The sequence below is a fragment of the Lepus europaeus genome, chromosome 5, assembly GCF_033115175.1.
Source record: "Lepus europaeus isolate LE1 chromosome 5, mLepTim1.pri, whole genome shotgun sequence".
Lineage (NCBI taxonomy): Eukaryota > Metazoa > Chordata > Mammalia > Lagomorpha > Leporidae > Lepus > Lepus europaeus.
Window position 1 is genome coordinate 50,036,749 of NC_084831.1, and position 27,136 is coordinate 50,063,884.

At 37.9% G+C, this 27,136-nt stretch overlaps 1 protein-coding gene across 4 annotated transcripts in view; it reads right to left on the reverse strand.

The window, feature by feature from the left end:
- Positions 1-27,136, reverse strand: part of MYSM1 (Myb like, SWIRM and MPN domains 1) — a 48,666-nt gene that overhangs the window by 13,914 nt on the left and 7,616 nt on the right. For 2 of the 4 annotated variants that reach the window (XM_062191426.1, XM_062191425.1), the window contains exons 4-14: positions 24,135-24,212; positions 24,018-24,041; positions 22,843-22,921; positions 18,416-18,514; positions 13,835-14,604; positions 9,844-9,974; positions 8,621-8,724; positions 6,211-6,288; positions 2,393-2,481; positions 939-993; positions 197-247 (exon numbers count right to left, since the gene is read on the reverse strand). In XM_062191426.1, the coding sequence (XP_062047410.1) occupies positions 197-247; positions 939-993; positions 2,393-2,481; positions 6,211-6,288; positions 8,621-8,724; positions 9,844-9,974; positions 13,835-14,604; positions 18,416-18,514; positions 22,843-22,921; positions 24,018-24,041; positions 24,135-24,212 (1,558 nt within the window). Of the gene's footprint in view, positions 1-196; positions 248-938; positions 994-2,392; positions 2,482-6,210; positions 6,289-8,620; positions 8,725-9,843; positions 9,975-13,834; positions 14,605-18,415; positions 18,515-22,842; positions 22,922-24,017; positions 24,042-24,134; positions 24,213-26,412; positions 26,549-27,136 lie in introns of all 4 variants that reach the window. The other 2 variants (XM_062191427.1, XM_062191428.1) reach the window with 2 other exon arrangements.

Consider the following 27,136-nt stretch of genomic DNA (forward strand, 5'->3'; position numbering starts at 1 on the left):
ATTTTCTCTAAAATATGGGAACATGCAATTATTTGGCTTTTTTTCCAAAAAAAAAAAAAAGACTTATTTTTAGATTCCTTATAAAAGAGGACAATTAAGATCCAAAATACATGTCTTCCATACTCTTATGCCTGCAATAAAAATACACAAGAACAGAAATCAGAATAACTATGTAAACACAATAGATTATCCTTACCAAATCCATTATCAAAAGAGCTTCTGAAGCCACTTTCACCTGAAATGGCTCCTGAAAAAAAAAAAAAATGGGGACACATAGATTTGTTTTTTCTTCCCCAGTTGAAACATCCAACGCTTTTTCCTTAATTGGCCCTCTAATTAGATTAATTAATTTCCTTAATTAGCCATTACCAATAATCAAAGCTCACTGATTTTAAAAATCATAGACGTTTGGGGCTGGCGTTGTGATGCAGCAGGTTAACACTCTGGCCTGAAGCACTGGCATCCCATATGGGTGCCGGCTCTAGTCCCAGCTGTTCCTCTTAGGATCCAGCTCTCTGCTATGGCCTTGGATAGCAGTGGAAGATGGCCCAAGTCCTTGGGCCCCTGCACCCACGTGGAAGACCCAGAAGAAGCTCCTGGCTTCGGATCGGCGCAGCTCTGGCCGTTGTGGCTATCTGGGGAGTGAACCAGCAGATGGAAGACTTCTCTGTCTCTACCTCTCTCTGTAACTCTGACTTTCAAATAAATAAAATAAATCTTTAAAGACAAATCATAGACTTATTAAAAAAATTACTATTCAAAAATCCAGCAGGGAGAAATTTCCTCTCATTTTCACCTGTTATCACTCATCTGACCCTTCATATCCCTTGCCTTGCCCAATGTTTTCATGTATACATGCCTCACAGAGAAAAAGAATAAATATTTCCTGTCTGATGGAGATTATTATTTATGGTCAATCATTGATGCATAAATAGTACCTGTTTTTCTTCACTGAAAAAATTACAAGGTATCAGTTGGAAAGGATCAAATGAGCTAAAAAACAAAGAATTAATTTTAATATAAATCAACAATATTACGAAAATAACATTTACACACAAATTTGAAAATATAAACCAATAATCTAAATGAAATTTTACCTGAATGAGAAAAATGTGAAAGTAGGAAAATTTCTCAGGACATTCCCTACAATGCTTTATAAAGCAGCACTGTTCTTTTCAATTCACAAAAAAGGAGAGAAATATGGGGAGAGAATAATTCTGTTGTCTTAATTTCCTTTAACATCATTAAAGAACCCTACAAAAATGGTCAGACGTGTGTCCTACACTGATAACAGATTCAAAAAATTCAATGAAATGTACCTAACTCTGACATGAGACCTGAAAGAAAATTCAAGGACGGGAGTTCCTCAGTAATGCTCCTGTCAATATAATAGTGTTCCCATCACAGAGAAGGGATTCAATAAATGTTTTCTGAATAAACAAATCACAAACAGTTCTACTAAAGAAATTAATCCACACAGAAAATCCTATTAACTCTTATTTTAAAGTGAAAAAGGAGATAAAAAGGGAGGAATGTAGGCAAGACTAGATACAAAACATGTAAATATAAAAAAATTATAGAAAGGCTTTGACTAGTAAAGAACTGAGGTTGAAGAAAAATATTAAGAGCAAGTAAAAGACTTTGTAGGCTATGCTCAGAAGAACAAATAAGAATACAATCATGCTATTAATAAAATTGGAAGAGAATAGGACATTTCTACTAAAGAGATGTAAGTCTCTCAGTTTTCTCATCTGTAAAACAGGAATAGTAATATTAACTACTGCAGAGGTTGTCATAAGGATTAAATGAGCTAATATATGTGAAGTGCTTAAAATTCAGCTAACAGTGTCAGCTATTTTAATTACTGTTTATAAATGAGGACCCAAATCTTGCCCAAGGACAAACACTTGGTAAGAAAATAATCTAATGGGTTTCCTAGGTATCTTGCTTTAAAAGAGATACTGACAAAACTAAAGTTTACTTAATGCGACACTTGTAGGAAGTGAGAGATCTAGAAAACTAAGAGCTTTAACTTATTTGGTAACCCTTAATTTTACAAGTAAGATGTTTTAGCTTAATATATATACCTTGAAAAACAACAAACTCCACAACCAGTCATTTCATGAGGTGCATCTAGAGTTGTTATGCCTGGCATAAACAAAGCCCCTATCAACCATGTTAATTCTATGTTTATTGAACCTGAACAAATTTAACATTTTTGCTTAAGGTCTCCCAAATTGCTAATCAATGCAATAAAAAAATTACAAAAAGTTTAGCAGTATTTTTAGAAAAATTAATGTGAACAGTATAATGCATCCATTAGATATCTTCCACACAGTTTTTTCACCATTTATAATTTTTTAAAAATCACACTTATAACACATCACTATACCTTTTTGTTGCTCTTGACACTTTTGAAGATTTAACAGGTTTGCATTTTTCCTCTTCTCTTCTTTTTGCCAATTCCTCAGCAGAGAGATGCTAAAACAAAACACAAGTTGATCAAAGAATCCATTAACTACCAAGAATCAGAATCAATCAAAACAATCCTTTAAAACCAAACTGAAGAGCATGTGAGAATAGGACAGATTAAACTGATAAAGATGTGTCTCCTTCTTGCTTCTAACAAATAGAAATGCTGGGTAATATTTTTTAAAAAATTGTTTTGGGACTAGTATTGTGGTATACTGTGTAAGGCTGCCACCTGCGATGCCAGTGTTCCATATGGGCTCCAGTTTGAGTCCCAGCTGCTCAAATTCCAATCCAGCTACCTGCTAATGGCCTGGGAAAGCAGCAGAGGATGGCCCAAGTGTTGGGCCCCACCACCCATGTGAGAGACCTGGAAGAAGCCCCTGAGTCCTGGTTTTGGCCTGGCCCAGTCCTGGCCATTGAGGCTGTCTGGGGAATGAATTAACGGATGGAAGATATCTCTGTCTCTCCCTCTCTCTGTAACTCAGATTTTTAAATAAAGAAATAAATCCTTAGGAAAAGAAACTTTAAAATTACAGAGCCATATCAAACTTACAGCTAGAATGCTACGGCCAGAGAAGTGGCAAAGTGGGTTAAGTTACCACTTATGATGCCAGCATTCCATATCAGAGTGCAGATATATGTCTTGGCTGCTCTATTACCCATTCAGCTCCCTGCTAACGTGCCTGGGAAGGCAACGGAAGACGGCCCAAGCACTTAGGATCCTGCCACCCATTTGGGAAATCCATTCAGAGTTCCTGGCTTCTGGTTTGGCCTGGCCTAGTCCTGGCTGTTGTGGCCATGTAGGGAATGAACAGTAGATGGAAGATGTCTCTGTCATTTTGCCTTTCAAATAAATAAACATTAAAATAAACAAACAAAAAATTAGAATACTTGGCTCTGTTATTTACTACCTGGGCAACTTGAGCAAGTGCTAAAGCTTCTGTGCTTCAATTTCTTCAACTTTAAAAATAGGAACAGTAACAGTAACAATGTCATGGTGTTACTGTAAAGATTAAATGAGTTAGTGTTTATAAAATACTGGCAACACTATCTGACACATAGTAAGCCCTATATAAATATTTATAAAAGACACCTACCCATTCCACTCCTACTACCAACCTTACACTCTAGCCACACGAGCTATGCAGCTTTTCCAGAATATACCTAATACTTCCCCATGACTGCAGCTTTGCTGATGCAACTCCTTTAGCCTAAAATGCTTTCATCTCTTTTTCAAGACTCTTATGCAATTCTTCAGCTCAAATATCACATCTGTGAAGCCTCCTCTGATCACACATTTAGGTGGACCTTCTAATTGAAGGGACCATCTTAAAGAGAGGGAGAAATAGAGAGAGACAGCTACCATATGCTGGTTCGCTCTCCAGTCACAACAGCTGGGGCTGGGACAGGTCAAAGCCAGGAGCCAGGTGGAAGGGGCCCAAGCACTTGGACCATAATCCATTGCCTTTACAGCCACATGAGCAGGAGGCTGAATCAGAAGCAGAGCAGCCAAGACTCAAACCAGCACTTCAATATGGAATACAGTGTTGCAAGCTGGGTTCTAACCTGCTGTGCCACAACACTGACCCCTCTAATTTATTTCTTACAACAACCCTTTGAGGAAGGTATCATCACATTTCATAAATTTAAAAAAAGCCATGAGACTCAGGGAGGTTAAGTGCTGCACACATTCACACAGCTTCTCTATTCTGCTATATAGTGGTTGTATATAAAAATAACAGAATGCACATACACGCTCATTACCTATTAGGACATTAGTTTTTATTGGTAGAAAGAACACTTCAATTATAATTCAATTTATGCCCAATACTTAGAATATTTAACTGGCATATCAGAAAATTATTCAATAAATGAAATAAACTGGGCATATCAACTTTTTGGCTCCTGGCATGTGTGTGTATGTGTGTGTGTGTATTTTAAGATTTATTTATTGGGGCTGGCACTGTGGCATAGAAGGTTAAGCCTCCACCTGCAGTGCCGGCATCCCATATGGGCACTGGTTCAAGTCCCACCTACTCTACTTCCAATCCAGCTCCCTCCCAATGCACCTAGGATAGCAGTGGAAGATCGCCCAAGTGCTTGGGCCCTTGTACCCACATGGGAGACCCAGATGAAGCTCTTGGCTTCAGCCTGGTCTAACCCAAGTCCTTGTGGCCATTTGGGGACATAAATCAGTGGATGGGAGGACCTCTCTCGGTAACTTTTTTTTTCGACAGGTAGAGTTACAGTGAGAGAGAGAGAGAGACAGAGAGAAAGGTCTTCCTTCCGTTGGTTCACCCCCCAAATGGCTGCCACGGCCAGCATTGCGCTGATCCAAAGCCAGGAGCCAGGTGCTTCCTCCTGGTTTCCCACGTGGCTGCAGGGGCCCAAGCACTTGGGCCATCCTCCACTGCCCTCCTGGGCCATAGTGGAGAGCTAGACTGGAAGAGGAGCAGCCGGGACTAGAACCCAGCGCCCATGTGGGATGCCGGCGCTGCAGGCAGAGGAGTAACCAAGTGAGCCACGGTGCCGGCCCCTCTCTGTAACTGTTTCAAATAAGTAACCTAAGTCTTTAAAAAAAAATAGAAAATAAATTTATTTGAAAAGCAGAGTGACAGAGACAGACAGAGAGGTCTTTCATCTGCTGGTTCACTCCCCAAATGGCCATGACAGCCAGGTCTGGGTCAGGCAGAACCAGGAGCCAGTTACTCTACCCTGGTCTCCCATATGTGTGGCAAGGGCCCAAGTATTTGGGCTATCGTCCAATGCCTTCCCAGGTGCGTTAACAAGAAATTGGAGCAGAACTGGAGTAGCCAGGACTTGACTGGCACTCTGATATGGGATGCCCACATCCCAAACAGCAGCTTAACCCTCTGTAAGGTAACGCAAGGACCCCGGCAGACATTCTTGAGACAGAGACAACAATGGAGATAGCGCAGGCACTTGCCCCCGCAGTTAACAGGCAGATGCCCATGTTCTACATTGCACTGAATGCCTAGGTTCAATCCTTGGCTCTAGCTCCTGATTCTAGCTCCCTGCTAATGTGATGGCTCAAACAAATGCATTCCTGCCACTCATGCAGGAGACCTGAATTGAGTTCCTGGTTCCCAGCCTCCATCCCTCAGCTATTGCAGACATCTGAGGAATGAACCAGTAAATAGAACTCTGTCCCTCAAAATAAATAAATAAATAAATAAATAAAACGGAAAATCAAATTTTTGAAAACTAGTCAAACCACTAGTTAACTGTACCATCAATGCCTTTAAAAAAAAATTTATTTGAAAGGTAGAGTTAGAGAGAGGCAAAGGCAGAGACAGAGAGAGAGAGATGTCTTCCATCCACTGGTTCACTCCCCAGATGGGTGCAACAGCCAGAGCTACACTGATCCCAAGCCAGGAGCTTCTTCTGGGTCTCCCACACAGGTGCAGGGGCCCAAGGACTTGGGCCATCTTCTACTGCTTTCTCAGGCCACAGCAGAGAGCTGGATCGGAAGTGGAGCAGCCAGGACTCGAACCAGTACCAATATGGGATGCTGGCGCTGCGGACTGGGGCTTTAATCTGCTGCACCAAAGTGCCAGCCTCAATGCCTTCTAATTTGTTGTTTATTGGTCACTTCTAGACAAGCAAATTAACAAGGAAATGAAGACACAGGTAAGTATGTGGAGCACGAGATAGTAAGATGTACAAACATGTAATGACAAAAGTTTTCTTGGATGAGTCATGTGAAAAGTCAGTTACCTCAAATGTCTGTCCTTCTAAGTCCTTTGCATCACACCAGTTTCCCCATGGGTCTCGGACCCTACGCCTTCTTGTGCGCTGTAATAAGCAAAAGGTAATGAGATCAACTAGGAGAAACCATAGCACATTAGCATATAAAATAAAAATAATAATCACCTAAAAATCAATTAATTTAGCCATTTAAATATGGTAATCTCTGCTTAGCAATGCCTGACTAAATTTTATTGATGCTCAATAATCAGCACTCTGTTTGCCACCACAGATGGCAAACTAAGGACAGGAACAACAGTGGACAGGGTATAAGCTGGGTGGTATCAGCTGGAGGCCATTAAAAAAAAATCAGTGATGATTTTCTGTATTTTACTTGTATATCAGCTTACATTTTCATTTCTTTTCACACTTAGGAGCTAAAAAAAAAAAACTAGAAATAAAAATATTTTAAAACCAGAAAGAACCAGTCTTAAGAAGATAACTTCTTCTTTTTCCAAACACCTGTGGGAGAAAAACTCCAAGGACACAAAGCAAAGGGCAGGGGATTGGCACAGTGCTAAGATGCCACTTGAGATGCCTGCATCCCGTGTCAGAGTACCTAGGTTTGAGTCCCAGCTCTGCTCCTGATTTCAGTTTCCTGCTAATGTATTTCCTGGAAAGCAGCAGATGATGGCCCTAGTGACTGGTTTTCTGCCTCCCATGTTGGAGATGTGGATTGATTTCCTAGCTCCTGGCTTTCCCCTGGCCCAGTGTCAGCTCTTGAAGGCATTTGAGGAGTAGAAACTGGATGGGAGAGCTCAGTCTGCCTCTCAAATACATAAAAAGAAAGAAACAAACAAATAAACTAACAAAAACAGAAAGCAAGAGGTATAATATTGAAAACTAAAAGCAAAAGATATCCCAGCTTTAGAAAGGAGATTATCCAGTTTATATGAATAGTGAAAAACTACAAAACTGGTTAGCTGCATCACTAACTTGCAGTTTTGCAAACTTCAGCACTGAAGCCTTTATAATGTATTAGCTGCCAGGGATAGCACTTAATACAGTGCAATCTCCAGTACCTCTATTTGAAAGATCTTTCTTCTTCTTTTAAATATTTATCTATTTATTTTGAAAGTCAGAGTTACATAGAGAGCATGGGAAAAAGCAAAATCTTCCATTTGCTGGTTCACTCCCCAGATGGCCACAAAGGCCAGCTCTGAGCCAGGCTGATGCCAGGAGCCAGGAGCTCATCTGCATCTCCCATGTAGGTGGCAGGGGCTTAAACACCTGAGTCATCTTCCACTGCTCTTCCTAGGCACATTAGCAGGGAGCTATATCAAAAGTGGAGCAGCCAGGGCGCAAACAGCACCCATGTGCAATGCCAGTGTCCCAGGTGATGGCTTTACTTGCTATGCCACAATGCCAGCCCTAAAATATCCTTTCTTAAAGACAGAAAATCTAGGTAGAATTGGCTTATAGCCTAAATACTCTGAGAAAAATAGTTTCTGTATCACCAGTACTTTTCTCTCATTCCCCATTACTAATTCGACCTACCAATAAAACTAACAAGATCATATTACTTTTTTTTTAAATGAGAAAGTCTGTCAATTAATTTTTTTAAAATTAATTTGTCTGCAAGAGTAACAGCCAGTGAGAGGGAGAGACATAGAGAAAGGTCTTTCATCCGTTGGTTCACTCCCCAAATGGCTGCAACAGCTAAAGCTGGGCCAATCTGAAGTTAGGAGCCAGGAGCTTCTTCTGGGTCTCCCACACAGGTGCAGGGGCCCAAGTGCTTGGGCCATCCTCTACTGCTTTCCCAGGCCATAGCAGAGAGTTGGATCGGAAGAGGAGCAGCCAGGGCTAGAACTGGTGCCCATATGGGATGCCAGCGCCGCAGGCGGAGGTGCTGTTAACCTGCTGTGCCATGGCGCTGGCCCCCACAAGATCATATTATGACTCTGCCTTATAGACTTATCAGATTATTTTATTTTTAATATAAGATTCCTGAAATTTAAAAATATACTATTAGAAAACTCACTGACTCCAAGAATTAAAAAATAAAGGTCAGTCATTCCAAAAAGCTGAATCTCAGGTAAGAATGTTCAAACAATAAACAAAAATAACAGAAAAAAAAGAACTAAACTGTAATAGTTTAGAAAAACACATTGGATTTATAAATCAAAACCAAGCAGTCCAGAATCCCTTTAGCAAAACATTATGCTTCTACATAAACTTTGCCAGTGAATTTTGATTTTGCTTCATAAACCAACATGAGATTGAATGGAAGCCCAAGAAGTGAATGGCTAAGGTGAAATGCAAAGAAACAGGTACTTTGGTGAAACTGCCATTAGTTATGCAGCCAGAGCAGTAGGTATAGCTTATTGCTCGGTAAAGAACAATGCAGGGAGGTCATTTTGTGAGAGAAATGACTACTTACCATAGACTGCAGACGCTGGGCAAGTTGATATGCTTCTACAGTATCTTTTCTGTCTCTGATTCGCACTTTATCAACTGGTTGTGGCCTATTATATACAGCCTGTTCTATTGGAATTTAGGAAAGACAAAACAACCTATTATTTCTGAAATTCACTTACTAAATAGGAAGAGATATCTACACAGGCTATAGCTGATCATCTGTCTATGGTTTAATCTTAGTCTACAATGATACATTTGATGTGCTACTTGGCAGTTCTCAAATAACAGTAGAGTTATTAACAAAAGCAAATCTCAGTAAAGTGGAATTATTTAGGAAATGGGTAACTTATTGAATTCTGATTAAATAAACACTAAGCCCACTTTGCTAATTTTAGCAGTCTAATACAAAAAACATGATTTCATTTTTATTTTAGTGGCTGAGGAAGCTAATAATGCCTAATTTTCCTGAAAAGCTTAGTCTCATTATTCATGGCTTTGGGAAATCAAAGATTTTGAAATAAAGGGCAGCCTGTAAATTCTATCATCTCTACAGAAAATGAAATCATCTGTGATGGGATGCTTCCTGGTTTGTTGTGTCATTTTCCCACAAAGAATACAGAATCTACTGTTTTTAAACCACGGGTTATAAGGTTCTAAATACCCTATCACTTTGCAGTTACAGCTGTTAGCTTTGTTCAGAAGCTTGTGTCAAGGTAACTCAATAAAAGGATAGAATACATTTTAAAATATGCATATTCATGATGTTAAATCTAAAAAAAAAAGAAAAAACTAGAGTGAAAGAACTTTCTTCCATGAAAACCATTTTGATGTTTTAAATAAAATATAGGCTCACAAACTATTTTTTCTAAACAGTGCTACACAGCATTGCAAACACCAATACACCATCTGCCAATTAAATGAGCTCCTGTTAAGATTTTTTTTCATAAAGTAATTTTACTTTGACCTGGCAAGGAATTGTATTCTTAAATTATTTCTTTGACTTAGTTTGAAAATTTTTCCTTCAAATTTATGCCCTCCATTTTCATTATAGGTCAAAGGGAAACAATTAAACAAAGGTCTATTTTTAATCAAAATCTTCATAACACAATTATTCCTTAATGTTAAACATCTCTCTGAATTCTATATATCCAAATCTACTTGAATTCTAACCATCATAGAAATTAATGGGTGCTGTAAGTAGAAAAGAATGTTGAGTAAAAGATGTTGTTGGGTTTTTATTTTTACCACATCCAAAATTGATTGCTCCTATCAATTCGAGGTATGTATGAATCCGTCCAATACAATTAACATCCCCACAGTTCTTCAGGCCAGGACGTACTGAGGTCTTATTTAAGTATTTCGGTTTGCATATCTCCCTAATTAAGAGATGGAAGTACAATTATTTTGGATAAATTAAAACATGAAAAAGATTCCTGGGAAAACTTTTAATATTTGAAATATCTTAAAATTTTACCCCTTTAATGTGTAAATGTGTAGTAAATACAATACTAACACATAATATGCAAATATACTTTTTCTGAAATGTTTTTAAATGATGCAATAATTTCTAAACACCTGCATACTTTTATAAGTATCATTTGTCCCCAGTATTAAATTTAATAGATTCCAGTTATCCTAGGACTTTAATTTAGAAGCTTCTGTATGCACAGATACAAACTCAAGTCTTAATCTTTAACTAAAAAGGTAACTTCATTAATATATTAAAATAATTTAGTAATAAGACTTTTCCAGTGTTTAATACATTACTGAGCTCCATCTACTCTCACTTTGCTCGACAATGTATTTTAATTATCAGTTATCTTATAAATGCTTAAGCGTTTTACACTTTAAATAATGATCCCAAAAATTATTTACTGCTTATGCTCAATGGAAAACAGAAATTGATATAGGAAGTTCCAAAGGAATCAAGAAATTCCCAAAGATTATGAAAGAAACATGAGGCTTAAATTATAACAAAACACATATTGATTGAATATACTTAATGTGCCATGCTAGATGGCACAATAAAATATTTAAGAGTAACAGAGAACTTAATAATAGTAGAAATCAATTACTGAGTGCTTATACTAGATGCTGAAATGTGAATTATACATTTTCATCTTCACAGCTCTACAAGGTGGATTTTATTAATTTGAATTTTAGAAATGAGGAAACAAAAGGGTCAAGTAATTAAAGCAATTGAAGAAGTGACAAATTCAGAATTCAAGTACAAATATTATAGGTTTTAAGGTATGTCACCTAATATAGATATTTCTCATTAAGTCATTTTATTCTAAAAATACCTTTTTTGCCTCCTACACACTAGGCATTTTTCTAGGCACTAGAGAGATAAAGATGAACCACATAATGTTCTGACCCCACAGACCTTATATGCCAATGGGGAAGACTATCAGTACATAAATAAATGCATATTATGTTGTCAGGCAGCAATAGTATTAAGAAGGAAGAGGATAATGGAACACAGTGTAACAAACAGGCACAGACTATTTTAGATAGGGTATTTAGGGGAGGCCTCTCTAAGCAGATATCAGATATAAAATCATCAATTCTAGGGAAGTTCTGGGAAGGTAGTCAAGTTAGAAGGGATACGGAAGAGTATCATAACCTCCATAGAGAAGTTGAGATTTCAATGTGTCTTGAAAGAGTAAGAAACAAATGGTACAACAAAGCCAGGAAAGAAGAAGGATACTAAAAAACTGTAGGAGTCTGAAAACTGGATTGATCTAATTAAAATTACTCAAATCAAAAGGCTTCAAAGAGAACTCAGTGATCTTAGCATAGTGCTGAACTCAGGACTCTTAAAAAGGTATGTGTTCATGAAATAGTAAATACAGGTTTAATTTTTCCCTCCTAACAAACTGAATGTTTGCGTATTTCAAGCATTGTTCAAAGCACTAGATATTTAACGACGAACAAAACAAACAATATGCCTTTGTGTTACCTGTATTATCATCACAGTGGAGAGGACACAAGACACAAAAAATATAGTATTTGGGTGGTGATAATTTCTATGGCTAAGAGAACAGAGAATGAGAGGGAGGAGACAGGTGAGCTATTTTAGATAGGAAAGGCTCTTTCCTTTGAGCAGATCTGAAGAAGATAAGGAAACCAGGCTCGCCAAGAAATGGGGGGAAAGAGCATCCTCAATAGTGAAAAGCCAGGACCACAGCCCTGAGTTGAATATGAAAACAATGAGTCCAGGCTGCAGATTCTGAAACTACTTTTACCTAGTGTGACCTAGAACAAGTTTCTAATCCTCTGTGGACCTCATTTTTCTCATCTGTAAAATGTGGACAGAGTTGTCAAAAGGAAATACAACACATGGCATTTGGTAGATATTCAATCATGGTATTGGTTACTTATTTTTTTAAAAAAATTTCCTTACGCAGTGAGTCACCAGCATTTGCTTTTATCTGACAGGTAGCATTTTATTTTTAAAACTTTAACTGTCATTTTTTTTAAAGACCACCTCCAGTCACTAACCATTTTCTCTTCTTTTTCTGAAGAGAACAGATTTGAGTTACAGTTCAAAACATTTATTTTAGGGACTAGTACTGTGGTGTAGTAGGTTAAGCCTCTGGCTGTGGCACTGGCATCCCATATGGGCACTAGTTCATGTCCTGGCTGCTCCTTTTTTGATCCAGCTCTCTGCTTATAGTCTGGGAAGGCAGATGGTCCAAATGCTTGGGCTCCTACAACCGTGTGGAGACCTGGAAGAAGCTCCTGGCTCTGGACTGGCCCAGCTCCAGCCGTTGCAGCCATTTGGGGAGTGAACCAGTAGATGGAAGACCTCTACCTCTGTGTCTCCCTCTCTCTGTCTGTAACTCTAACTCTGCCTCTCAAATAAATAAATAAATCTTTAAAAACAAACAAAAAAGAAAACATTTCTTTTTAGCCTTCACACCATTTTGCTAAATCATGTTTAAACAGCAGTATCTATTGGTTTCATCAACTAAAACAAATGGCTTAGGAAACTACTGCCATATAATTTGCAGTATCTATGCAAGTTATTCTGCCTCAAGTCAAGACTTGAAATGAAGTCTTTCAGGAGTCAGTGGCTGGTTAAGTCCCTTTCACTATGTCAGAGGACTGCTGTGAGGCCCATAGAGCAAATAAGAACAGAGAGCAAGTCTTTCTTTAAGCAGCTAAGTACCATATCAATGACAGTTGTTCTTTGTCAGCATTCTTTACTATGCTGCCTCCTTACCCAGAAGTTGTAGTTTTGGCATCTCAAGCATCTGCAAGATAACCATGTATCAAGAACAAGAACAAAAATCCTCCTTTTAGAATAGTGCTACCTTTAAAAACCTAATGACTTAATATTATGTGGGCAAAATGAAGGCTATTGATTTGGCACATTATGAAGCTTCCTTTATGTAACCTTTCAAAGCTATAGCAGAAAGTTACTGCAAAGGAGAGGAAGACAGAACAAAAGAGAAAAACAAGGGACAAAGCAGAATCCCTACTCAAGGAACTGGGAAGCCCTCTCTAAAAATGGCCCTATATAATTCAACAGTTCATGAACTAGTAGTAGCAATTAGTGTTTAATGATGGCTTAATTAAGATATCAAGATTACTTCAAATTACTTTTACAATGTTCAGGTTAACGAGGTAAGAAGTTTTTTGGTTTGCTCCCTAGCCCCCACTAAATAGTTCAAGTAAAATGTATTAACAATTTAGAGGGTAAATTTCACATATTAGAAAATTCCTGGACCTTGATGAAGCTGGATGAAGAAATTATTAGCATATTCCACCACAAGTTTAAAGCTGAAGGCATTTAAGACAGCTGTTCAGGTGGAGTTTCTGCAGAGGCCACATTTAATGATACCATCCTCTGTCACCAAATCTTTCCTTCTTTGCACTTAAAGTACATGATAAACCCCAGAAAGAATTTCTCTCCTATTCCCAGTATAATAGTGTTCTACATCTACATTATTTCTGTCCCAAGGAATTGCTTCTTGAAGCAGTTATTCATCCCTTTTCTTTCCAAGCACAAACACTCAGATGAACAGACAGATGGTATTGTGACAGCTATACATGACCAAAGCTTTCAAAAAAGTTTCACTGTGAGAAAGTTAAATTTTTCCTACTGAAATGCTGTTATGTGAAAACACTCTTATTGCCACCAAAATTCTAAATTCTGCATAGGCCTAACTAAAACACTTAAAGAATATCAGGTTTTTAAAAAAGCATCTAAAATGTAATTTTTTCTTACCACTGATCCAAAATGTAATTTCTAATTTTCAAATAGCGTTCTGGTGTTTTAGCTTGACGCCCCTCAAAAAACTCAGGAATTGCTTGTTTTTCTTCTTCTTGAATGGTATTTCTATCTATTTCTACTTCTTGTTCTGGTGGCTTAAGCTCTTCTTCCTCATGGCTTTCCTCCACAACATGACAAGAAGAATGAAAAAGCATTTCATTGTCACTCAAATCTTTATTTGCACAAGGCTCAAGAGAAGGCCACTGACTACAATCATCTATCAGTGCATTTCCATCATGCCTGTTATAGTTCTGACTTGGTTTATTACATTTCTCATCTTTTAATTCAACTGATTTTTTGTCATTGTTGCTCGGTTCGTCAGTCTGTAATGTAATCTGTGAGCCTGAAAGTGTTTCCATTTCATCTTGCTTTAGATTCTTAAGATATTCCCTGGAAGATTTAAAAAAGGGGTCTTCCTGGCTATCAGATGCAATGCATTCTCCTTGATTGGTTTCATGCATACTACTACCACTAGGAATGTCTAATAAGAGACCACTGTTAGAATTCTTCTGGGGTGTTTCAGAAGTGAATTCATCCACCTCGTCTGTGATGTCTACTTCTTCATCATCAGATAATTTTTCAATTTTTACAGCATTCAAGTTGGGATTAGCATGTCCCCTTAAACATGATGGTATCCATGCCTCTGTCCCTTTGTCTTCACTTTTAACCTGAAGATCACTGCTGCTTTTCTGATTTGGTGTTTCTTTCTCCGGACCCCATTTTACCTTATTAAAAAAAATCAGAATAAAACCTCCAAAATATTAAGATTTTAAAATGTAATCACTGACACAATAAATACAATAATATACAATAAAATACAATAATACAATTCAAGTGAGTGCATGTTAATGATACATTATACTTTTATTTTGCTTCTCTTGGATTTATAACTGTAGTTTTAATGTAAAAGATCACCATTTTAAATTTCCTGAGATATATGATTCATTCATGATGTGGTGACTTCTATTAATCAAATAACCATGGTCTATATAGAACTACCATTTATTTGTCAATATTAAGCTTAAAATACATGTCTGGCTTAGACCAATCACAGACAATCAACCAGTAACTGTCATACTAAGAAGTTCTACAAGATATTAAAATATTTATAAAGACTCTTTTCTTAAATGTCTAATATCTCAGCTGACTATTTCTTTAAAGTTTTCTCCTAAAAGAATCTATCACACTTATCTCACTTATCCTACTTAGTAAATTAAAACCATCTTTTATTTATTTATTTATTTATTTATTGACAGGCAGGGTGGACAGTGAGAGAGAGAGACAGAGAGAAAGGTCTTCCTTTTCCGTTGGTTCACTCTCCAATGGCCGTTGTGGCTGGCGCATGGCGCTGATCCGAAGGCAGGGGTCAGGTACTTCTCCTCGTCTCCCATGTGGGTGCAGGGCCCAAGTACTTGGGCCATCCTCCACTGCACTCTCGGGCCACAGTAGAGGGCTGGACTGGAAGAGGAGCAACTGGGACAGAATCCAGCGTCCCAACCGGGACTAGAACCTGGTGTGCCGGCGTTGCAGGCGGAGGGTTAGCCTATTGAGCCAAGACGCCGGCCCATCTTTCATTTAGATACAGGAACAACAAAACAATTTTTTTGTAGGTTCATTTAATGCAGCTCCAATATTATAGAGCTTACATTTTAAGTCATGCAATTACTTTTCCGTATCAGCTATATAGACATAGCTATCTGATAATACAACACAAAAATGATAATAAAAGTCAATGAGTAGGGATTGGCACTGTGGTGTAGCAGGTAAAGCTGCCGTCTGCAACACAGCATATCCCACAAGCACACAGGTTCGAGTGCCGGCTGCTCTACTTCCAATCCAGCCCTTTGTGAATGGTCTAGGAAAAGCAGCAGCAGATGACCCAAGTGTTTGGGCTCCTGCTACCCACGTGAGAGACCTGGATGTAGATCCTGTATCCAGGCTTTGGCCTAGCCCAGCTCTGGCAGTTGCAGCCATCTGGGGAGTGAACCAGCAGATGGAAGATCTCTGTCTCACTCTCTCTCTATAATTAAATATGACTTGAAATAAAAAATCGCTATATAGAAAGTTTTTGAAAAATTTTGTAAATGACTGCTATACCCAAGGGATATGACAACTGTCAGACTATTTCTAGACCTAATATCACATCAGCATTCTAGGATTAAATATTTGGTGTTAATTGGCTTACTATGTAGAAAAAAAGAGAATAGCAGGAAGAAAAAGGAGATTTGGACATACAAGCTGAAATATTCTCTAGCAACCTTGCTATTTATTTGGTCCCATTTTTAATCTTAAAAATTCAGATATTTTGGATTAGATTTTATAGCATACTAATCATTCTAATATTGAAATGTATCTTTCTATCACAAGTCTTTCAGTAAAACTGACACTCCAAGATAAACTAAATATTGTAGTTTGAAAAGCTTGCAGGTAGAATAACCACCACATTAAGCTTTATTCTTCTCCTTAATACCTCAACCTTAGCAAGCTGCCCCAACAGTACTTTTGTTTTATTTAAAGAGGAAGTGGATGATTTATGTATAATGAATACATTCTATCACTTTCTGCCCATGCCAGTTAACACTAAGAGAAATCTTGTATACAGGGTACAGTCTACTAGCCACACTGAAAGAAAACATCAAATTTCACTTATAATATTTTCAAATTTTATATAATTATGTTCTTAGAGCTCAAGCAAAAGTATATTTAAAAATTCCAACTATCAAAATCACATAGTTGGGGCTGGTGGTATGATACATGGGGTAAAGCTACCTCCTGAAACGCCAGACTCCCATTTGGGCGCGAGTTTGTGTCCCGGCTGCTCTACTTTCAATCCAGCTCCCTGCTACTGGCCTGTGAAAAGCAGCAGAAGATGACTCAAGTGTTTGGGTCGCTGCCATCCAGGTGGGAAACCTGGAAGAAGCTCCTAGCTCCTATCTTCAGCCTGGCCTAGCCCTGGCGGTTGCGGCCAGCTGGGGAGTGAGACAGTGGATGGAAGACCTCTCGTAAGTCTTTTTTTTTTCAACTTCTATTTAATAAATATAAATTTCCAAAGTACAACTTCTGAATTATAGCAGCTTTTCCCCACATAACCTCCCTTCCACCTGCAACCATCCACTTCCTCTCCCATCCCATTCTTCATCAAAATTCATTTTCAATTACCTTTATACAGAAGATCAACTTAGTATATACTAAGTAGAGCTTTCAACAGACTGCACCCACACAGACACACAAAGTATAGAGTACTGTTTGAGTAGTAGTTTTACCGTTAATTCGCATAGTACAATACATTAAGGACAGAGATCCTATATGGGGAGTAGGTGCACAGTGACTCCCGTTGTTGATTTAACAATTGACACTCTTATTTATGATGTCAATAATCACCCAAGGCTCTTGTCATCAACTGCATGGTTGATACTGAAAAAATAAAAAACTAGAAAAATAAGAAACTAGAAAAATCTGCACTTTTGTGAATCCTGTAATTTATTAAAATTTTCAATTTTTCAAAACTATAAAAATTTCCTTGTTACTTAACATTTTAAAAATCACGTTAGCATTAATGTTCCCAAAGTTCTAATAATTTTTAGAAGTTTTTATAAAGTAATTTTTTAAAAGATTTTATTTATTTGAAAAGTAGAGTTACAGAGAGAGAGAGAGAGGGAGGGAGGGAGGGAGGTAGATAGATAGATAGATCTTCCATATGCTGGTTCACTCCCCCAAATGGCTGCAACTGCCAGAACTGGGCCAGGCTGAAGCCAGGAACCAGGAACTTCATCCAGGAGGACTCCCATGTGGATGTAGGGGCCCAAGGACTTGGGTCATCCTCTGGTGCTTTTCCAGGCACATTATCAGGGAGCTGAATCAGAAGTGAGGCAGCCAGGACTCGAACTGGTGCCCACATAGGATGGTGGCATTGTAGGCGATGGCTTATAACCCTTTATGCCACAACACCAGCTGCCATGCAAATATTTCTTTAAAAAAATCTTTAAGGGGAAATAATAAAACAAGGCCTTTAAGTTTTTCTCTTTGGGATATTACTTGCTTTATTTGATGTTTTGAGTAAATAATATCTTGTTCTATTTTGCTGTATGAAATTAATAAAAATATTAATAAAGACATGCTCTAAAGTTTAAATAAATATTCATATAGTAGATTACGGATATCAAACCCTTTCCCTATAAAAACTTTTAAACAATAAAACTTTAATGCCTAAATTAAAGAAACGTTTCTGCTTATTAATTTGCTCATTCTAAATGTATCATTAATAACAAGGATATTTAAGGCCAGCTCTCTGCTATGGCCTGGGAGTGCAGTGGAGGATGGCCCAAGTGCTTGGGCCCTGCACCCCATGGGAGACCAGGAGAAGCACCTGGCTTCTGCCTTCGGATCAGCGCGGTGCACCGGCCGCAGTAGCCATTGGAGGGTGAACCAACGGCAAAGGGAGACCTTTCTCTGTCTCTCTCACTGTCCACTCTGCCTGTCAAAAAAAAAAATAATAATAATTAAAAAAAATAACAAGGATATTTATATTCCGCTTACCTTATTTTTAAAGTATTGTCTGGCATAACTCTTCACTTGTAAAACAGTGCGGCTTCCAATTAACTTTGCAATTTTGGTCCACCTTCGGCCAAATTTAGTCTATGTTATCAAAATGGAAGAAAATTACTTTTGATTAACTAATACAAGCAATTGCCACATTTAAAAACAATCAACTGAAATAATAATCCATCTTTATTTTCTGAAGTACAAATGAGGACTCCTACAATGTCCTTAAAATCAAAGTTCACATTCTTCTTTTGGAAACTTAAACTTCTGAAAATCAACTGAAGAAATTTAGAAATTAGGTTTTTTTTATAGCTATTCAAATACAGATCCATAACTCTATTACCTAACTATGAATTTATATTGCATATTATGATGTTTTAAATTAAAGGTAACGTCTTAAAAGATCTAAGCTACTAAAGGGAGGCAGGTTATGTTTTTCCAATTACAAGATCAACTAAACGTCCTCTGCACTAATTTCAAAGTAATATCCTACCCATATCCACTATGTGCCCCATAGCAGTTAGCTTTATATGCTATGCATGTATCACAGACTATATATATCCACATTTATATCTATATCACTCTATACAGGTGAACTGACTTGTGAGATCAAATCATAAAAGAAGCAGACATACCACCAACACCTCTCTATACCTCTCTAATGTCAGAGGCTGTGCACCACCTAACATTGAAGCTATAGTGAGAAAATACTGAGAACAGAGAGCTGGATAGAGCACCCATGTTATTCTGACGTATACAAAGGAACACACAGAATTTTAGAAAGGGCTAACTATACAAAACCTCTACAAAATCCCTAATACATACTACTCTGCCTCCCATGACAGGTCAATAACTCTTTAATTTTTTAGAATTTTGAAAACTGTGAAAAACAAAAATGTAGTCACAACTCAAGGAAGCTGACCCTAGAGTCAGACTTACAAGTCAGGTAATCAATCATGCATGATGGTAGCAAATTATCTTTGAAGATCAAAGCCAAATGATAAACCATAATTTATATGCTTATTTCTGAAATTTACCAGAAAATCTAACATATAAATAATTTCTTAAAACTCAAAGTACTTCTGTGAAAATTATTAGTAAGTATAAATTATTTAAGATTTCTCTTAAGCAACATCTGAGATCAATTTACTGAAGAATTATTTTTATTGGGGGATGAAGGCAAACAGGTGACTTGATAGCATAGAGCATTTCTGGAGACAGAAGAGATCTGAATAAAGAGTGATCAACTTAGATATTAGGGGCTTGGGCACTAAAAAAATTAGGGCAGAGACACTAAAAAGAGGAGCAAAGAAAATACGGGCTAATTTCAAAATAGAGCAAAGGGATAGTCCTATGACCAAGAAATGAAGGAAAAATCTTCCCCCATCAGCCAGAATCATGTAATTTTCTCTTCCAAGCCTGAAAGAAGTTACTCTATAAACAAATAATAGCAATATGCTTTAGAATGCTGGAGATATAACCAATAATTCCACGTTTTTTATGTAAAAAAAATTCTAAGTTTAAATATTTCTTAATGTATAAGGCAACTTTCTACAAATCTCTATATAAATACACATTTGTTTAAAAATGGAGAAAATATCTCTAGAAGGTCACACACAGAAGAGATGACAATGGCTACCTCAAACAAGAACTGCTGAGTGAGATGAGTGAGACTTAACACTCTCTAACTGTAAGTACCTTTTGAATTCTGAACCATGCAAATGTAGTCCCAATAACTACCACCAATGGCAACAATAGCAGTCTCATAATGGAACTTAAATTCACAACCTATTTGCATACATATTGTAAGAAAATGTCTAGTGGCCCATTTTCAACACAGAATGGAAAATTACTATTAGCCGACTTGCTGATGTAGCAAAACAAACTGGGAAAACAGGATGTTATGGAGTAGGCAACTCAGGAGAGTAAATTAAAGTACAGAGAAGGAAGGATGAAGGTAACTTTGTAAGTTAGGTGACATCTGGAAAGATTGTACACCCCAGAGTACTCAGCCAATGTGGAACAGGAGGGACCTCCATGGTAGGATATAAATTGCTTGCTATAACTTCTCCAGGTGTGCCTGCTCTTCAGACACCTGATCTTGCAAGACGGATAATATAATAAAATCTTATTTTCACTGCACTTCCTGAGTCCAAGTCCATCTTTTGAATGGACAGGTGAGAATGTTTCCCACAAACTTTGGGACTTGTGTGGTATTTCTATGCCTGCATGGGACTCCGACAGAGTAGGAGATGCATCCCACATGATTTTGGGTGACCTGCTCTGTCTGGGTGTCCTGTATCCCCGCAGAAGCCACAGAAAAGCTCAACTGTCATTCAGAAGACAGTACAGGTGACACAGAAGAGAAAAAGCAAGCACTGTGGCAACCAGGCAACCTGTGCATGAGCTAAGGTAAGAAAAATTAGACTGTAAGTGCTGCCTTGGTAGTTGTGTATCTTCAGAGGTCAAGAGTGTCTGAGGCCAGCGCCACGGCTCAATAGGCTAATCCTCTGCCTGCGGCGCCGGCACACCAGGTTCTAGTCCCAGTCAGGGCGCCGGATTCTGTCCCGGTTGCTCCTCTTCCAGTCCAGCTCTCTGCTGTGGCCCGGGAGGGCAGTGGAGAATGGCCCAAGTACTTGGGCCCTGCAGCTGCATGGGAGACCAGAAGCACCTGGCTCCTGGCTTTGGATCAGCGCGGTGCGCCAGCCGCAGTGGCCATTGGGGAGTGAACCAATGGCAAAAGGAAGACCTTTCTCTCTGTCTCTCTCTCTCACTGTCCACTACTCTGCCTGTCAAAAATAAAAATAATTAAAAAAAGAGTGTATGACCGAGATATATCCTAGATATAGGGGAAGTGCTTCATTCTTACATGAGAGAAATGACAGGAGATGGATAATCTGGTCTTGGGGTCTGCAAGCCTCCATTATGGGGGGTTGAGCTCATAAGAAAACTTGGGTGGTGTGCAACAAATCTCAATTACGGGAGACTGCATGCATTGGGGAGCATGTTGGAGTCCTGGGGAACGCAGGGTGTCATCAGACACCTGATCTTGCAAGACCAATCACAAAGTCTTGCTTTTCCTGCACTTCCTGAGTCCAAATCCATCTCTTGAGTAGACAAGGGATATTGCCCACAAGTATGCATATACATGTCTTTGACAAAGGCAAGACACCAAAATTGTAGTAATCTTAAATGAGTGGTTAACTAGAAATGATAACTATGCAATAATCTATATCATCAATAGATACCAATATAAAAACACTGCCAGTATAGAAAAAACCTCCAAGAGATAAAACCTTCAAGACAGTTAATGGAAAAGAACATCATATAGAGGGTCATGGTGCTGACTAGAAAAACATACATTTTACATCGCTTTATTTATAGAAATGTTAACAACGATACTTCGATCAGTATTCATGAATCTTATGTGTTACACAAATATTCTATACATAATATATAAATATACATAATTTCAAATTAACTAGTACAATATTGGGTAACATGGACCTTAAAGGAAAATATATCACCTACTCAAGATAGTAAAAATAAAAGTATAAAAAAACAATTTCTGAATATTAATGAGTAGTATCAGAATCAGACACTGGTGTATACATAACAAAATATGCACTTTTTCCATTATGTAACCTACTGTAAATAGTTTAATAGGTCTCAGTGATACATTACTGCAAAAAATGTTTCTGCTATATTTAGACTGTGTACACTAATGCTAAATACCTAAATTCAGCTTGGAGCTGGTGCTGTGGTGCAGCAGGATAAGCCAGCACCTATGACTCTGGCATCCCACATTGTTCACATCCCAGCTGCTCCACTTCTAATCCAGCTCCCTGCTGATGCATTTGGGAAAGCAGTGGTTAATGGCCCAAGTACTTGGGTCGCTGCCACCCATGAGAGAGACCCAGATAGAATCCTGGGGCCTTGGCTTTGGCCTGGTCCAGATCTGGCTGTTGCGGCATTTGGGAAGTGAACCAGAGAATGGAAGATCTGTCTGTCTCTCCCTCTCTGTGTCACTCTTTCAAAAAAAACTTTTAAAAATGTAGACAATTAACTCAGTTTCAAATATTTACATTTTAACTTGAGAGAAAACATCTGAGAAAGAAATAAATTTCTCTTTTATCCAGGTAGATGATGTCATACAAACAATTTAGTTAATTTCTTGGGTTAATACCAGAACAAGTATGAAAACTCAAAAAGATTTGTCCAACTGTATTTTTGTACCTGGATATTGAAAGAAATTCCTTAGTACTACACTAGAAACATCATTAATATAACTATAGAAAAACTAAAGGAGTAATAAATGTAATTAAACAGAAAATTCTGGTGGCTACAAATTTAATCTTGTAACTCTATCAATATTTTCTTCTAGAATTATTTAACTATAAATTAAAAATTGCTCTATTTACCAGCCCTTGTTCAAACAGCTCTTTTTCTTCTATCGTCCACTTTACTGAGTAACTGGCTGGTTTAGTAGGAGAGTGTACCCTGAAGGGAAAAAAAGGAATTGCAAAAAAATTTCTGAAATGGAACATTCCTTATTTATGCAGCTAAAGGTTATAGATAGCCATGGGCTAAATAAATTCAATACTTTGAGTCTTAAGAATTAAAAAACAGAAACAGAAAAAAAAAAAAAAAAAAAAAAAAAAGGCCACAGCCTCTACCTGGGGGAAGAAGTTTACCCTGTCAGGTATCTCTAGCTCAGGATGATAGGAGCCCCAAAAGACACAATCCTTGGGTCTGAGTGAGGATAATACAAAAAGACATCAAAGGAAGTCAAGGTGATAACCAACAAATAGGCTTCCTTAGACTGGACACAAAGCACAACCATTAATATATTCCTAAATCCCACAAGGCATGTACAAGTTTAAATTGGTTCTGGAAGTATTTTTTTTTTGTTCTTCCATAAAAGCCCATGTAAAAATTGAGCCAGAAAAGCAGTCACAAAACTATGGTACTACATATATTGATTTTAAAATCAGAATCTTAAGAAATTCAAGCTCATTGATTTAAGCAAGAAATTAATCTTTCCATCAACTTCATCTTGCTGTTTATTCACCAAAATAAAAAAGCCAAAGGTTGCTCAGTCCTCAATTTGTTGGGAAACTACAAATAGGTAAATCCACCTTATAAGGTACCATAAATATGCAAGTTTATAAATGCTAAAGAATGTCAGCTTTTTTCTCAGTTATAGGGAAAGGGTACTTATAAAATGGTGAATTTCTATAGATAATTTTGAAAGTCACAAATTGAAATTTAATTTTTGTTGAAAATTAACTGACAAAGCAATTGAAATCAATTCCTAATATATTAGACAGCTTCTTCCCCGTAAACCTAGGAAACCATCTTTTCCATAATCTGATGTAAGTAACTACATGGACCATGAAAAGAAAATCTGGCAAAAAAAGAACATCAAAGTATTAATCTTGTGACATTCCAACATCTGTACAAAACTTGTTTTCATAGTTATAACTTTGTATAACTCAAGGGCCAAGATGGATTTTCCATGGGCCAACCATAACTTTTTTATTCTCCCATAATTTTTAACTAATCAGAAAGTTTAAAAAATATAAAATATACATACATGATTTTTGCTGTTTTCTGTAGACTGCACCACATGAAAAAAGAAAATAAGGCAGCTTATGAAGAAGTTCCTAAAAATGCAATTTACATTTTTAAAGACTTTACAAATAGATTTTACCTCTTTATGTATTTTTTATTATCCTCCTTCTGATCAAGCCACAATTTTTCTGGAAGCGATTTTTTAGATAGATAATACCTGTGTAATTATTAAGGAAGCTTTTAAAGCAATATTAAAGCCATGTAACTTTTATGTGATTATATAAAATAAGCATTCATAGACTCATGGAAGTCACACTTGAATTCAAGCTAAACCAATTTTTCTCAAAGAATAGAACTATTTACACCTCTCTGGTAAATTCACTACATGTGAAATCATATAACACAGTGCTTATATAAAATGTGCACTACATAAATGCTAGCTTCTCTTCTATTAGAAATGAGTAAGAGAAGAAATATATTCAATGTTGAAATCTTTTTATTCTAAACTATGGAAAACATAATAGATAAATATGATTGGTTGTTCAAGGTAATTCTGGGCCGGCGCCGTGGCTTAACAGGCTAATCCTCCACCTTGCGGTGCCAGCACACCGGGTTCTAGTCCCGGTTGGGGCGCCGGATTCTATCCCGGTTGCCCCTCTTCCAGGCCAGCTCTCTGCTATGGCCAGGGAAGGCAGTGGAGGATGGCCCAAGTGCTTGGGCCCTGCACCTGCATGGGAGACCAGGAGAAGCACCTGCCTCCTGGCTTCGGATCGGCGGAGTGCCGGCCGCTGCAGCCATTGGAGGGTGAACCAACGGCAAAGGAAGACCTTTCTCTCTGTCTCTCTCTCTCACTATCCACTCTGCCTGTGGGGGGGGGGGGGGGGGGGAGAGTCAGCCTCTCCTAAGATGTAGAAAACATATAAAAAAAAAAAAAAAAACAAACAACAAGGTAATTCTGGAGTATTTCCATATTTCTTCAGGTTTGCAGGTGAGGGGTGGGAGGTGGGGTGATTCATGTTACACCATAGGTCAAGCCTATGACACCAGACTGGCAGCTCTATTAGTCTTCTGAGGCTTTCAGACAATGTGGGTCAACTTCCTGGGGCTGGACCACTCTGCATATTTAGAGAACAATCAAGTCTGTAGGTTCTTTTTCTTTAAATTTTATGTACTTCATATATAGATTTAGCAGCATAGTGATACATCCCACCTTACCCTCCCTCCCATCTATTCTGCCACTCTCAGTCCTCCTTCCTTTCTCATTCTTTTAATTTTTACAATGATCTACTTTATTCTATACTCATGAGATTAACCCTACACTAAGTAAAGGATTCAATAAATAGTAAGAAGAAAAAAATACTGTTCCTCAACAGCAGAGACGAGGGCTGTGTGCTTCAAGCAGCTCCACATCACTTCTTACCAGGAAAAAGTAAAAAGACCTGAGAGCAAAATAACCAAACTGAAGTGAGCTACCTGTACAATTTCACATGATGTTAAAAGGAAAGTCTTCAGATGATTGCTCCGCTTTCCTGCAAGCTATGAACGCCAGTGACTTTACACTTGAGCAGGAGGAAGATGAGACAGAGACAGAGAGGGCGTGTCGGGGTTGACACGGCCACCTGTCAGGTCCTGGCTATCATGGAAGGCAGGTTCTCCTTGGGACCTCCCCAGAGTCCTGTCGAGTCTGATCACTCTCATTTCAGAGATAAGGAAACCCAGATTCAGAGTTCTGGTTAAATAGCTAACTGAGTACCAGAGCTGGGACCCTAATCCAAAGCTGGGATCCAATGCAAGTCTTTCTCACTCTGTACTTACTCTACTATATTTTTGTATTACAATGGAAAGAATAGGGCATTTTGCAACACTCTGGGGGCTGCTATTTTCCCATTTGGTGTAAAAATGAATAAGTATGGGGCCAGTATTGTGGCTTGGCAGGTAAAGCTGGCCTGCGAAAAGCAGAGGAAGATGGCTCAAGTGTCGGGGCCCTTGCAGTCCACGTGGAAGACCCAGATGAAGTTCCTTTCTCCTGGCTTTCTCTTGGCCCAGCCCCAGTTGCAGCCATCTGGGGAGTGAACCAGAAGATGGAAGATCTTTCTCTCTCTGAGAAGATATATCTCTCTCTGTGTGAAACTCTTTCAAAGAAAATAAATAAATCTTTAAAAAAAAAAAAAAAGTTCAGGGCTCTTCTCTAACCTAAAAATGTAACAAACAGTTCAAAAGTCTTAGGGAGCCTCCTACTTAAAGTCCTTGAAATTAGCCAACTGCAATACTGTTAAATTAGTCTAGGATATTCTTGATTTAACAAATATATAAATATTTTGTATATGTCAAGTAATATGCTAGGCACTAGGTACTAAAGACAAAGTTACAAGAAACCCTTATGTCTGTTTTCTAAATTGTAACATGTTAACTCTTACCCTCATTATTTCTGTTTCTACATCTGGAAGTAAACCAGCAAATGCATGTTCATTAATCTAGACTTGTACTGTCCAATATGATGGTCATCAGTCAAAGGCACAATTTTTGAGTACTTGAAAAACTGGCCAGCATGAACTGAGAAGTACTGTTAAGTATAAAATACACACTCAGGGGCAGGCATTTGACAGAACAGTTAAGACAATTTGGGACACCTGCATTCCATGTCAGACTGCTTGGGTCTGAGTCTTGCCTCTGCTTCTGATTCAGGCTTCCTGTTAATATGCACCCTGGGAGGCAGCAGGTCATAGCCCAAGTACTTGTATCCATGTTACCCAAGTGAGAGACCTGGACTGCAGGCAACTGACGTCAGACTGGTCCAGGCCTGGCTATTACAAGCATTTAAGGAGTGAACCAGCAGATGAAAGATCTGTGTGTATCTGTTTCTGTGTCATTGTCTTTTGAATATATAAACAAAAATTTGTTTTAAATTATACACATGATTTCAACAACCTAGTATAATACAAAGAATATAAAATATCCATCCATTAATGCTTTATAAATATTAAAAATGAAAATATTTCAAATATACTGAGTTAAATAAATTTTAAAATTAGTTTCACCTATTTAAGTCTTAAATTGCAACAAAATTTTAATTATATGTGATTATCACTGAAACGCAATAATCTAAGGTATGACTACAATGTTTGTGAGAGTCAGAGAATA